This window comes from Silene latifolia, chromosome 6, assembly GCF_048544455.1.
Source record: "Silene latifolia isolate original U9 population chromosome 6, ASM4854445v1, whole genome shotgun sequence".
Lineage (NCBI taxonomy): Eukaryota > Viridiplantae > Streptophyta > Magnoliopsida > Caryophyllales > Caryophyllaceae > Silene > Silene latifolia.
The window spans coordinates 2,986,385-3,001,992 of NC_133531.1; the positions used below are offsets into that span (position 1 = coordinate 2,986,385).

General features: G+C 35.7%; 1 protein-coding gene across 1 annotated transcript; it reads right to left on the minus strand.

The window, feature by feature from the left end:
• Positions 1-4,738: 4,738 nt before the first annotated feature.
• LOC141585975 (transcription factor UNE10) lies at positions 4,739-15,236 on the minus strand. The gene is made up of 6 exons (XM_074407065.1): positions 14,980-15,236; positions 14,136-14,754; positions 13,365-13,460; positions 11,806-11,871; positions 5,278-5,676; positions 4,739-5,142 (listed from the first exon to the last, which is right to left on the minus strand). Exons 1-6 carry the CDS (start codon positions 15,132-15,134, stop codon positions 5,008-5,010), a joined length of 1,470 nt encoding a protein of 489 aa, XP_074263166.1. The 5' UTR covers positions 15,135-15,236; the 3' UTR covers positions 4,739-5,007.
• Between the last annotated feature and the right edge of the window lie 372 nt (positions 15,237-15,608).

Sequence of the window (15,608 nt, forward strand, 5' to 3'; positions counted from 1 at the left end):
TATTAAAAAATTATTCATTAGTATTTGTTCACTTTTTATTAAATTAGAAGGCCAAAAAAACTTTGATATATTTATAATATCCAATTTTATAATAGCTTCCGATTAAAAAAATGAAGTATTATGAGGCTAAAAGGCCCTAGGCCGAACTCGGTTGTGACAAATGTGCATGCATAATACGTATTACATGGAATTTACTTATGTAAAGAGTAAAATGAACGCTGAAATATGTCCCTACGTCTTTTGTTATTGCTAATGTCATATTTAATTATACATAATACGAAGTTTATTTTTCAAATGTCATATGTATTTCTCCTACTAATTTTAAAGTTATTTCCCTCACAATACACTTCAACTTCTATTGATAATTTTTTATTATATTATTTACATTCATTTGTCATTATATAAAAGTATATTAATCAAAACTTAAATAAGATATTCACAAATTATTGATAAGTAAAAAGTTTGATATCTATTTTTCAAGGAATATTAAAAGATAAAGAAAGTTGCTGCTAATTTGCGAATCGAAATATCATATTATGACAAATGAGTAAATGTTTTGAAAAACTTTATTGTGCGATTGTTTTACAGTTTAAAGTAAAAATGGTACCACGAGTAATAAAATAGATTTGAATGAGGCTTGAAGGTAAGTTAGATACAATTATTATAGAAATATGTATAAGGTTAAGATTCAAATTATTAGATACATTAAAAAAAAGTCATGAACAACACATAAAAGGGTAAGAGTAGTCTTTCCCTAACATAGTGAATAACGTTTCTCTCAAGCTTTTCTTCTGACAAATTTACATGCATAAAAACGGTACTATTCAATTATATGGAGCAAACTAATTATTGTTGATGCTTTATTTTTTTATTTTTTTTTTGTGTAAATTGAGCACATCATCAGTATAATTTAGGAAGAGATTCAAATTGGGGAAGGGTGAGACATATTCATCATGCATAATACAGTGCTTTAACCACCTTTAGGCAAAAATATAAAAATAAATAAAAAAAATTTAAACCTAAAAGGGGGTCACGTAGTTGCCAACTCTTCTATAGTTCTCTACCGCATTAATATTCTCATGAAGTTTATGACATTTATTTCATATTAATAAAAAAAATGATTATATAGCTTCGTACAATGTGTGATTTTTAACTTTTAGCTAACTTATTTGAACTTGCTTAAATTTATATATTTTAAGTGAAGAATATTAATTATAAATATGATAAAGATAAACTTTGATCTTTAATTTCCTCAGAGATAAAAAAAACTCAATTTTTATTTTCTTATAATATACTCCGTACTAATTAAAGGTCATAATGTAAAACAGGAAATTACACCACAATCTACTATTTCAATATGTCGATAATCAACACTCAAAACAACACATTTGTTATTTAAATAGTGCAAAAACTCTCAAAATGCTAAAAAAATGTTCAATCTGTCGTTATCAAACAAAACCTAAGTTTCTGCATTTTTTTTTGTCATGTTCAACTTAATCTTTACGGGATGTAAAAATGATGAAGTTCGGAAAGTATCGGTTAGGTTTCTGTTAGTTAGATGGACTTTTTAAGAGAGAGATGAAAACTTTGCATAGGTAACATGAATAATAACAAGAAACCTCAAAAGATCATACTGATAAACTTAATCTTGACCCCATCAATCCAAATTAAAGTAAAATCTTAATTCTAAACACATTGTCTAGAACAAGGGTTAGTTTCAATTGGATTGTGGATTTTTCTAGAAGTAGGGGTTTAGTTTTTCACTTGGTTGGATAAATTTGAGAGAAGTTTCGAAAACAAGGATCGATCTTTCAAGGGATGAGATCAGATTGTTTTAGATCATGTGTGTGAATAGGGAAGAAAATAGGGGTATGCGTGAAGGCTTTTGTTTCAAATGAGAAGATGTGGGCAAGACTATTGTTATAGGGGGATGTCATAAGCAACCCCAGCCATGTAGTATTGCGTTGGAATTTGGTTCACATTCAAAGGTACGTCTATAGTTTGATCGGGAGATATAACATTTAACTACCTGTAAATGTTTTTACGTAACTACCATTTGACACAACAATGATTAAATTATGGTTGTTATTCTAAAGAAGGAGAATTGTTGCATCATTGAGTTGATTATGCAAAGTAGATATTATTGTTTTCCTTGACCAATTGAAAAACAAACAGGTATTAATGAACAAAATCTAAAAACTCCCAGTCCTAAGTATCATATATTGGTTTTATTTTCCTAAAAAAAATAACATTGTCAAGAGCAAGGGTTAGTTTCTATTGGATGGTGGATTTTTCTAGAAGTAGGGGTTTAGTTTTTCACTTGATTGGATAAATATGAGATAAGTTTCGGAGACAATGATCGATCTTTCAAGGGATGAGATTGTTTTAGATCATGTGTGTGAATAGGGAAGAAAAATGGGGGTCTTCGTGAAATATTTTGTTTCAAATGAGAAGATGGGGACCAAGACTATTGCTATAGAGAGGGGGTCATAAGGAGCCCTAGGCATGTAGTATTGCGTCGGAATTTGGTTCATATTCAAACGTACTTCTATAGTTTGACCGGGAGATATAACATTCTAACTACCTCTAAATGTTTTTACATAATTACAATTTGATCCAGCAATGATTAAATTATGGTTGTTATTCGAAAGAAGGAGATTTGTTGCATCATTGAGTTGATTATGCAGAGTAGATATTATTGTTTTCCTTGACCAATTGAAAAACAAACAGGTATTAATGAACAAATTTTAAAAACTATCAGTCCAAGTCCAAGTATCATATATATAAACTTCATATTGGTTTTATTTTCCTAAAAAAAAGTATTTTATTAATCAAACACTCTTTTATTCTTATGTCAATATTATGTTAACGGGAATTATTTGTTGGTCATGCGGCATACATAAAATCTTAGACATGAACGATGTACTATATGTCTATATTCCATTTTATTGTGAAATTTATCACATATTATTTTAATATCCGTGCAACGCACGAGCAAGAAAACTAGTAATAATTATACGTATAATTTTTATTGAAGAACAAATTCTAGTACACAATCAGGACAACCGAATGTAACTTAAGGGTAGACATGTTCTCTTTTAAAAGATTGAATACCTGATCACTTATTTCAAAAATATAAGTTCTATCATTTATACCAATCAACTTTAGTACGCCGACCTTATAAATCAGTTATGAAGTCCCAACCATTAAAGTCACAAGTGAAAGGACAAGGTTGAAACAAAAGGTATGACTTGGTTGGCAATGACTAATAGTATTTGTTTTGTAGTATGATTAGACCGAGTTAACGTGGGAGTCGAGAGCAATTGCCGCAATTTATGAGGTTTAGTCGGACCATGTTATTTTCAAGAAATGACATTGATGCATTTTTTGTGGTTGCATCTTTATGTTCTAAGTATGTCATTCTACCAATAATCATGAATCATGCACTATCTTTTAACACTTTTCTAGCTACTTGGCATCCCAATGTTGCCTACTTACAATGCCCAAACCATCACCTTTTGTCTACACATTTTTGATCTTTTAATTTAACAAAACTAAAGAAAACTTTTAAAATAACGTTGATTTTACTTAAAACTATCTTAACTTGAAGATCTCCAACGACCTTCTATAATTTTCATATCTGTATTAATTAACAGTAAGAGCTTTCTTTACCGCTGCCAAAAAAAAAAAAAAAAAAAAAAAGTAAGAGCACTCTTAAGTTAAAATGGTCTTAACTAAAATTTGATGTAAAAAAAAAAGATTATTAAGTAGGTTGTTATTTAAATTAGATATGGAGAGTATTACTTTTCAGTCTCTATCAGTTATTTACTTATCTCTTTGTTTCACAATATACTTCTATTTTTTAAGAAAGTCTTTAATTTTGATCTTACGAAAGACTATTTAAGAAAAAGTTATAATTTTTCAATTTTTCTAAGTCATGACACGCATTAAAAAGCCTAAACAAGGAAATATTTATAAGATTATAAGAGACCATCAAGGGCACACATTAAAAACTAGTAAGTATTTTAGCTACGATTGGTGTTTGAATGCTAAATGGACCAAATTACTTGAAATTTGCAAATTAAAAGCATTTTTAAAATATAATACTGTAATTAACAATAAAATATTATCTTTGTATAATGTTATATATTATACTATGAAACTTAATGTAATAATAAAACTTTATAGTTGTTTTAGCTAAGCTATGCATGTGAATCACAAATACGAAATATATTATTATGTCAAATTTAATTTAAACAATTATAAATATTAATCAACAGTAAATAATTATCAAAATATATTCCCTATTAATTAAATTCATAATTCCTTTAGTTAAGAAAGAGAAGTATTTGATATTGATTAAAATATTAACGCGGAGTATAAAAGGTCTTTGATATGACTTATTTAATCATAATCATTGTTAATTTGGGTATTAAATAATTATAACTACAAAAAATATATAATATATACAAGAGATTAAAAAAAATAGCACAAAATTAAAATAAAAGACTTTTATATTAAATTTAACCCAATTTTGGCCTACATATGCGGGTCATAAACGCAACTCAAAATTCGTTTACCAGGTCTAAGCACGATCCATAGTTACTTACCGATAAGCAAATATCGTGCATGGATGTGTGCGTACGTGAATGCGTTTGATACTTGCACGCAACTGCATGGTAGAACTATATTGTTGAGAATCGTAAAACAAATTTAAAAAAAAAAAACACACAAAAGATAAAAACAATAACTTTATTGTCCTTACTTTGCTGATATAAAAAGAAGACATATATTTTTTTTATATACACATAAAGTAACAAGAGGACATATATTTTATATGTCAATTATAAAAAGAGCCTATATATAGTTTATAAGTCAATCACTTGACTAAACATAAGATAATCATACAAAACACATACGTGGCAAAACAATGCCGAATTGCTAAAAAACAATTATTCTTATATATTATTTATACTCCATATTATTTTAATAAATATTTTGTCTTCTCTATCTGTTATTAGTTTCGTGTTTCAGGCTTTGTTGTTGTTGTTGTTGTTGTTGTTGTTGTAATTGTTGTTGTTGATGTTGCTGAAGTTGTTGGCACATTGCGGTCATCCTATTGTACGCGTCCATTGTTGTAGACTGCAAAGTGCAAAAGTCACCAACTACGCGAAGTAACAAATAATGACATTTTGTTTTTAGGTTTTTCTAATGTGTGTCGGAAGGGCACATGTTAAGATGCTTATTAGAGAAAGTAGGTTGGGATTATGTACTTACATGGGATTGACTTGCCAGGTACATTGATAGGGGATCCGTTGGCACCATATTAGTAGGTTGGGATGCTACGCGATCTCCCATATCTGTAGGAGCGGTTAAGGACATGTAGGCAGCCGGATTTAGGACCGATGGAGTAGGCATCCCGGGAATATTAGGTAGACCCATCGGATTCAAGTTCATATTCATTTGATCCATGTTCATTCCCATTCCCATTCCCATCCCCATTCCCATGCCCATTGGCATGCTCATCGAGGCCATTAGAGACAGTTGTAGTTGTTGTTGTTGGAGCGCTAGCGGCATCATCATTTGTGGTAAACGCATCGTATTAAACACTTGAATTTGAGATTGGAGTTGCTTCATGTAGTCTATCACTTCATCTAGCATTGAAGCTTTGTCCACCTATCAAAATAAAACGAAATGAGAGACTTGTTGGTAAAATATATGCACGCAATACTGTCATTTTAACCACTAATATAACCTAACCAACTGATCTCAGTTACCCAATAACTTAATCTACTGAAAAAGAAATTAAGAAATCAAATGAGGAAATATACGCAAGATTATTTCATTAGAGCGGATAACAATGGTTTATCTAATAGATTCTCATGGAATAATTATGCGAATTTGATTTATTTTAGTTTTTAATATACGCCTTTAAAACACGAGTTAAAGAATCCGTAAAAAGGCTAATTGGGGGATTACGGAACCACCTACTCTAATAGTGCATATCAACATCATATACGTTACTAGTAGTAGAGTAGTAAGACACTAGGACACTGGACATATAACATATTACTAGAAATCTAGAATCCTTACCTAAAACTTACGTACAAACAAAGTGTGCCTATGATTCCTTCTTTACACGGGATTATTATCAAGAATAGCATTAATTATATTATATTTTTCCTTAAACTAGTACGAGTAACACACTTTCCATAAATAGAAATTATTAATCTCCAAGTTGACCCAAATTATAGCAGTGATTAGTGGAGATCCTCTGTCCCACTTTTATATTCCATTATATGTCTCATTCCATTTACCTGGTCGTGTTAGCCCGACCTGGTCGTGTTGTTGGGCCAACTTGCCAGTGGCTCGTTCAGCTCGCCCCCGTAGGCCATCTTTTATCGGGTTGGGCCCAAGACCCTCAAATAAGACCCGGTCCATCCTAGCCCCCTAAAAACATTTTAAAAGAAAGCCTACTTGAGCCGGGTTAGGGTCAGGCTTAAGCCAGTCCAGCTTGGCCTGCCACATGAGACAAGCGAGTTCAGGGACTGATCTTGTATGCTCGGTTCGACTCTAACCCAAGTACCCAGCTCGTAGCTAAGTTTAATTAGATTCAATGTTATCGAGTGTCAACTCTTTTTTTCACTAAAGAGGGGACGGTTAATTTGGAATAACCATAAGAAAGAAGGAATAATTAATATAAGTGAGACGAAATAATATCAAATTTCTACATATATGTGAGGAAGGACAATTAATCAGTATCCGAATAAGCTGATAGTTGGAGTCTCAAGATCGATTTATACTCTAACACGGCCCCTTACACGAATGCCCAACAACACGCCCCTTACACGAATTCCCGTTGGGCTTGATCGAAGTGTGGAAGCAATTTCAAGCCTCCCCATAACTAGCGCTTAATATTCCACTTTAGAAATGGGGGTTAGTGAAATTTGAACCCGTGACCTATTAGTCACATGACTCTGATATCATGTCAAGAAACTATCTCAACCAAAAGTTTAAGTTGATGGTTGGAATCCCTAGCGTTGATATTTTCAGAGTTTTTAGTTAAATTTTTCAAATTTTTTTCGAAAATACCTTATATTATTACTTATTCGTCTTTTCTGAACTTAAATTCTGACTCTGCCACTGTGTCACGGTCCGCTACTTTTGCCGGACCGTGGCGCGCACCTTTGCCCCTTCTCTAGGCACGATGCAAGCGACAAGGCTCTTCGTACTAGTGAGGGATCGCCCACTAGCACGATACTCGGGTCTCGGGGGTGTGTGTCGGGAATCCTAGTCACGATTATCAAGTCCGACACACGAAAGCAATAAAAGTAAGCAATACGATTATTGAAAGCAAGCAACAAGCAACAACAAGCTTTTGGATGAGAAGCGGTTTTTCATTGACTAGCACCTCTCAAAGAGGGAAATTTGATTATTTGGTCCTGGTAGCAGGATACATTGAATTTACAAGTTTAGTTCAGAATAGCGATATACCTATTTATGGAAACCTATTCTAAAACTACTAAGAAAATACTTACTACAAATGTACAAGGAAAATGAAATTACATAAGCATAAAATAAATCTAAGGGCTCAAGTGTGCGGATCGTCACACTCTCCCCCACCTAATCTGTTGCCGCCCTCGGCAACACAAAAAATCTTGAACGGTGCTTCAGTGAGACATCCTCGGTGAGCTCTGACTGTCCATGCAGTGTTGGGGATTGGCTTGTACAACTCGGCTTGAATGTGCGCTTCGTCCCAAACAATGACTGGCCTCTTCGTCCCCTCAAGGATAGGCTGGAGTTCCTTGACATAGAAGCTGCCGAACGTCATGTTCTCCAAGTTCACCACGTGCTCCTTGTCTCTCGGGAACGCCCACTTTGCCGCTGCTTGAAAAGTGCTCTCTCGGGCTTTCTCCAAGTTACTGGCCCCAACGGACCTTCGTCTTGTCTCTCGTCACTTCAAAGACCGCATTCAAGGGAATGTGAGATCTCCGGACGCCGAATCGCATTTCGGCGCGGCCCCCGATGGTACGAGGCCTTCTCTCTTGGGTCGACCGACCCGCAAACCAGGACGTCGATTCAGCACATCGACGCGGCCCCCGGATGGTACGAGGCCTTATCTCTTGGGTCGACCGACCCTTGAGACCAGACGTCGATTCAAGACATCGACGCGGCCCCCGATGGTACGAGGCCTACTTCTTTGGGCATCTCGCCCTCATTGTCTACTCCTCGGTGAGGGGGTAGACTCTTCTTTCGTCCCCCGGCCACTTAGCATCGTAGTTAGCCTCGGGTCTTGTTCGCCTCGGCTCCACCGAACCTTTAGGCATTCTCAAGGTCGCATCCCTTGTTTGCATCGGTATCACCCTCATAGCCGAAATTCGATCGCCCCTTGTCTTCGTCGCCATCTACCGTATTCACTACGATAGACCCCATTAGTAGCATCGATCCGTCACTCGGTTTCAATACCACCAATGCTTTCGAAAGAACCGCATCCCGAGTACTAACTTGAAGTCATCCATGCGGAACGGTGGTGAAGTCGAGCTCCCCGCCCACTCACCCACTTGGACCGCGACCTTCTTAGCCACTCCTTGGACGCGCCTCATTTTCCCATTGACCGCTTCAGCACTGTTAGCATCCCGAGAACTAGCCCCAACCGATCGCCTTCCTCTTTCGTAACAAAGTTGTGGGAGGCGCCCGAGTCGATCAAGGCTCGTGCTTGCTTCCCATTCACCATCAAGTCCACGTACATGAGCCCGTTGGATTTCTTGGCGGAGGAATCTTCGTATTTCCCCGCGCCGATCCGTTGAAGTGAGCCCATCCGTGGTTGGTCTTCACCATCACTCGAGTCTTCGTTACACTCTTGGTGATAGTTGGCCAACGCCCCATCAAGATGTTCTTGAGCCCCTTTCGGCATCTTCTTGAACATGGCATTGAACTCCGCTTGGTTCGGACAATCGGCCATCTTGTGAGGACCCTTGCACACAAAACACGCGAACGGTCTCTTCGTTGTGGAAGCGATGAGAGTTTCCCACCTTAGAAGACGAGCTTGAGGGCGAGTTTGTAGTGCTCGCCGATTGGGCTTGACTTCCTTGTGAGCGGAACCGACTGTTCCCAACTGAAATGGCGCTGCTTTGTGGCCTTTGTCCATTGTGCCCACTTTGTGATGCACCCATATTCCCCGTTGGTGCCACAACTCTTGGTGCCTCTCGCTCTCCGTGAAAGTCGAGTAGGCGCTCCGCAGCCGAAATGGCCGAAGACAGAGTTTTGGGATTCTGCCTCATGACCTCTTGTTGTGCCCACCTCTTCAACCCGTCAATGAACTCGAATGTCCTATCCGTCTCGGACATTTCGCTAATCTCGAGCATGCACGCTGAGAATTCCCTCACATATTCCGAATTGATTTGGTGTGCTTGATTTCCTTCAACTTCTTCCGAGCAACAAACTCCGTGTTCTCGGGGTAGAAGTGATCCTTCAAGATCCTCTTGAAGTCGGCCCACGATGTCACCGTAATCGTGCCCGCATCGATTTCCTTGTACCTAGCCCTCCACCACATCTTGGCATCGTCGACTAGATACATGCTTGCCGTGACAACTTCCGCGTCTTCGTCGAGCCCACTTACTCGGAAGTATTGCTCCATATCGAAGATAAAGTTATCCACCGCTTTCGAATCCCTCGCCCCATCGTAGGCACGAGGTGGAGGGGCCTTCACCTTATGGCTCCCTGCATTTCCCGTCATTGGCCACCGCTTTCACGAGCGTGGCACACGTGTTCTCTAACATCTCAACCTTCCGATGCAGATGATTGATCTCTTCCTCCCGATCGTCGGGGATCGCACCACTGATCGCTTGGATGCGGGTATCCATCCCGTCTACCTTCATCTCAAGGTCACAAACCGTCTTTTGCAACTCCTCGAGGCTCGCAGCCATCCGCATAACGATGTCCTCGAGTTTGGGAAGCTTGACGTCGATTGCGTCCTCTAAGGCATCCACTCGGTCCTCGATTGTTTCGCCCATTTTCTCGATCTCGATAAACAAATGCGGCTCGCAGACGCCCGTCCAAGACCGGCTCGATACCAAATGTCACGGTCCGCTACTTTTGCCGGACCGTGGCGCGCACCTTGGCCCCTTCTCTAGGCAAGATGCAAGCGACAAGGCTCTTCGTACTAGTGAGGATCGCCCACAAGCACGATACTCGGGTCTCGGGGGTGTGTGTCGGGAATCCTAGTCACGATTATCAAGTCCGACACACGAAAGCAATAAAAGTAAGCAATACGATTATTGAAAGCAAGCAACAAGCAACAACAAGCTTTTGGATGAGAAGCGGTTTTTTTCATTGACTAAAGACCTCTCAAAGAGGAAATTTGATTATTTGGTCCGGTAGCAGGATACATTGAATTCTGAGTTTAGTTCGAATAGCGATATACCTATTTATGGAAACCTATTCTAAAACTACTAAGAAAATACTTACTACAAATGTACAAGGAAAATGAAATTACATAAGCATAAAATAAATCTAAGGGCTCAAGTGTGCGGATCGTCACACACTGCCAAGATGGATTCTATAGTCTAACCATATATGCACTAAGATAAAGATCTAGTCCCACTAGATCGCTCATCAACTTGTTCTTCACTCCTTATCCGACAACAATAATGTAGATGTTTGTGGCTAGTGTCTTTTAACACTAAATGAAGTCACTCTAAGAAGATTCCTCTTACACTTCAATAGAGTTAGTATGATAGTGATAACTTAACCAACGATATTACATATACCACTCGATAATTACATTTTGGTACTACGAGAATCGAATTCTTAATGTCAACGTTGAAAATGGAAAAACGTAAATTGTATTCCCTAGAATGATATTCACTGGCCCGGGAGGACGACTCGTCGACTCGGAGATCGGACAGCCCTACGCAAAAAACGGAGACCACGCCAGCTAAAAGGGGACCAAACATCTAAATTATTGGAGTATCTTTTTCTTGTTACATTGCATTATAACAGGAGTTGTCTTGTATAGTGGCAGAGTCAGGGAGGGCTAGCAGAGTCGCTCACCCCCCCGCTTGAGGATAAAAGTTTCAAAGTTATAAGTTGAAATTTTGAATTTTTTCAAAATTATTCTATACTATTATCTGTTTGTCCCTCTAACTTCAAATACTAACTACTGCCATTAATATGTTGGTCATTTGGCACTTTCGCAACCATTTAGCGAAAATAGACTATATGGGTCCACTTTATGATAAATCGGGAGCATTGAGCTAATTTGGATTTCACAAATTCTCATTTGTGACGGATAAAATCCGTCAATTTAAAGAGACGTGAGATAAAATGGCAAGTGAAACGGTGGAAGGGTAAGTGGGGAGACCGTCACAAGCAAGACTAATTGTTCGGATAAAACTCCACTAGAAACATAAAAGGATTTATTCTCTAATAATCATAATCATTGAGCTAATTTTTCCCAAGGACAAAACAAAAATATAAAAACAATCATTGACAGAAGATTTTGTTTTCTGTCATGTAGATGGAAAGTTGTCTGAAATATTTTTAGAAGAGTACGTATTTTTCAGTTATTTGTTTATCTATTTTATTCTGAGTGTTTCAGTAAATTGTTTATCTTTCTATTTATTAACGTCTGATAATGATCATTCACACTCTATTTGGTCCACTTATCATCTAATAATTGACTCCTCCTTTTTCCCTGATCTTTATGCCAAACCAAAAATAAACAAATGACTAGAATGAAGGAGTATTTTTAGTAATAACATGACATAACATTAAAAAACAAACAATAATAAATAAAAAGAGTACCTTATTTGCATTGGGAACCAACTTTTGTAATGTTTTCATCCTTTGATTGATTTTATCTCTTCTTTTCTAACAACCACATAACAATATTGTTAGCACTCAAAATCAAGCGAATTATGACATTTTTGTGACATAAGGTAAAGACTAGGTCCCGATATGCACTTGCAATGATTTATACATAACAAGCTAACAACAACATTTCAATCACACAATAATTATTTATAGAGGACCACTTTTGCACATTTTTACGCTATTATTGTCTCGACAACCGAAGCTTACTGCTTTTTTAGATGTCGTATTACTTTTTTTAATATTATATTGGATTTTTTTAACGCTGTGTCCTTTAATAACCTAATGTGGTAATTAATTATGTAAATGTGGTATCCATTAATTGTGGCAAAAATAAGTCTTTAGATTACACATTCGAAAAATCGATGATCTATCTCCATCTAAGAAACTTACTACTCCCTCCTATTCTAGATAAACCTCCCTATTCATGGGGGCACAGAATTAAGGAGATTGATTAAAATAAGGTAAAGTATTGTAGTGGGGTTTGGTAATTGGAGAGAGGGAAGGTATTGTGGGGTATTATTGTGGGTGGGTGATTAAAATAAATATTGTTGTGGGGTAAGTTGATTAAAATAAGTATTGTTGTGGGTTGAGGTGGGTATTGTTGTGGGGTAAGGTGATTAAAATAAGTATAAAACTTTACTAAATAAGGAAATAGGAAAGATATTGTGAATAGATGAAAAAATAAATAGGGAAGTTTATATACAATAGGAGGGAGTATTATTACTTATTACGGAATAGTCAGAGTGATTTCTTTCTTACATCATTTTTATGCACTTAATTAAAATATGTGACAAAATTACGCCTATAGAAATAAAATAAATGAAAGAGAGAAAAAGAAACATATATCGAATGTAATACCTTAGATTTTATTTATTTTTGAGCATATGTGTATTTTTCCTGGGCTTATTATCTTAAATTTTATTTATTTTTAAGCATATGTGTATTTTTTCTGAACTTATTAAAGTTTATAAGTTATATTTAAATTTTTTTTCCGTTAAAACCCAAATTTAACTAAGCTTATATGTAATTTTTTTGAGTTTTATTGTAATTTTTTGAGTTTAATGTTTTGAATGAATTTAGAAACTTTAAAGGTAAAACTCACAATTTTTAAAACAAAACCCAAAATTTTTATTATAAAACTCAACTGGTGGTAGACTGGTAGTACATCTAATATATAATTTAGTTACTAATGAAAAGGGTAAAAGCCAATAATACTTCATTTTTGCACAAGATATTTTTTATGTATCCCACAAATGTTGGAGATTTGACTTTTCATCTTCAAAAGTAGTCCTTTATATGTAAAAACTTTTAAAAGACATGTTAATTGATACTATATAGTTGATGAATGTTTTCACAAAAATCATGACCATATATTCTTATTGTATATTTCGCATGCATTTTAATTTTAGTAATAACATAATACTTCTTGAAACATTAGAAGAACATATATCAAAGAAAATTACATGGTATGAAAAAGAGATAGAACATACTCTTTCGGACTGATTATGAACAGCAGCAGCCCTACTTCTTTTTGCTGAAGAAGTTGCTTTTTTCGTCTGATTATCCTCATCGTCAACTTTGTCTTTCTATATTAACAAATTATTTAAGAAAGTTAGATAATCTAAGCTACTTCGTATTATATTAGTTATACATAAAGTTTGTATAAGGTTGGGTAGATACGAGTAGTTGTGCTGAAAAGTTTTTAGATCAATTGTACAAAAAATGTGAATATAATTTTCCATAATTAATTTGTTTAAATTCTTGCGAATTATCACTTTGATGATTTTTTTACTTAAGAAAATTTAATATATATCCATATATGTTTAATAATTGTGGATATACTCGTATTTACACACATATCATTAAATAATGGGTAATGTTAAATATAGGAGCTGTATTTAAACATTTAATACCTTCTATATAAGGTAACTTAGGAATTAAGAATTAAATTACACATTACTCAATGCAATTAATATAAATATTAAGAATTTATTTCTTTTTATGGCTCCTTAAATACAGGGCTGTATTTATCATTTCCCTTAATAATATCGGTGTAAAATACGGCGAATTCTTTTTATATGTAGCTCTCATTTAACTAAAGTATATTTATTGAATAAGTATCCAGAAATTATAAAACACGTATGCATGCATTAAATAATGGAAAATGTCTCGCATATATCAAGTTAAGGAAGAAATGCACATGCATGCATTAAATGGAAGAAAAAAGAAGAAACAAAATAAAAAGGTAAGATTAGGCTTGCCTGAGGTTTGCTATGACAAACAGAATCATGTTCTCGATCATCAAATGTAACTGTCCTAGTAGTAGTATTATCCAAAGACACCCCTAACGATGTGGATGTCATTTCATTGTTTGTCATACTCCTTAATTGCTCACACGTGTCATCTGGCCCTCTTTTCGAGCCACGCCACTTGTCACTCCCTGATACGCTCACGCTCCAATCCGAGTGCCCCGGTACACTAATTCCTGCCACGCTGCAGGACCCCACGCGCGTGGAGCACCCATTTATGGCCTTGCTGGCTGTGGCGGTCTTGCCAGGTGTGCTCGTTGTAGGAACTAGGGCATCCATCGGTGCCATGGATACTGGGGTTGGGTCCGAGGTTTTGTGGATCGTGTTAGGGTTGATGAATGGGACGAGGTCATCGTCATATTCACATAAACCTATGATTGGTGTAAGTGGTAAAGGCAGTTTGTGTGTTGCTTGGTTAACTATTGATTCTAGAGTACCACCGACGTGTGTAGATGTCTTGTCTGACCACGTACCTCCTATGTTATTTTTGCTTTGAAAGCGAGGAAGCCCGAGGCCATGCATTGTTAATTGTCCATTCTCCCATGCAAGTTCCGCCATCTCATAATCTTGCCTATTATGTATTGAAATTTAAATCTTAATAATTATTAGTTTAGATTATTATAACAACACATTAATTTCAAAATTGAATATGAATCGTGATCGATCAAAACACAAAAGATTACATACGTAATTTATGATGACAATTAAGTTTTACGATAGAGGAATAAATTAGTAAAATTATAGATTATGCGATGTCTATATATATATATATATATATATATATACGAGAACTTACATAGATGTATCATGACCAGCCGACAAAGAAGCAGAGTGAGAATGAGAGGTAAGTGACCTAGTAATTATCGTCGGTGCTGGTGGTGGTGGTTGTTGAATTGTCGATGGACGACCATTATCTAAGTCCCAATTAGGAACACATTGATTTTGGTTCATTTTCGATTAGAAGTACTACAACTTAGAATGTTACTACAAAGATCAAGCAATGCTATTTATTATTATGATCTACATTTTGTGGAAGTGAAGTGTATATATCCATATATGTATAGAGACCTACACTACACTATCTGACTAAGAAGCATAGTGCGTGTAAAATTATAGACCATATGGTTTAGATTTTTATTATTGGGCCTTGGAATTTGGGCTTTATACTATTGGGCCTTTTAATTATGAAATTGTATGCATATATGAAATTTTGACACATCGTTTATTATTACATCACTATATACGTAAGCCCGTTGGTACTTGTTATGTGAGGAAGTATCATCGTATAACGGTCCGAATTCTCTCCTTTTCCTTAAAAGAAATGGATATAAACATCTCGAATTAATTCTTCTAATGATCTAATACTTGTAATCGTTTCATAAAAATATAATTTTAATAAAGGAAGAGAGAAATATATTAAAATAT

What these genes read in the sequence shown, in the direction of transcription:
- LOC141585975 (XM_074407065.1), bottom strand. Translation starts at nt 15,134, where the DNA reads ATGAACCAAAATCAATGTGTTCCTAATTGGGACTTAGATAATGGTCGT. An exon ending in TTTGTCATAGCAAACCTCAG is followed by an intron (nt 13,461 to 14,135) that starts GCAAGCCTAATC and finishes TTGTTAATATAG; the next exon opens with AAAGACAAAGTTGACGATGA. An exon ending in ACCTGGCAAGTCAATCCCAT is followed by an intron (nt 5,143 to 5,277) that starts GTAAGTACATAA and finishes TGCACTTTGCAG; the next exon opens with TCTACAACAATGGACGCGTA.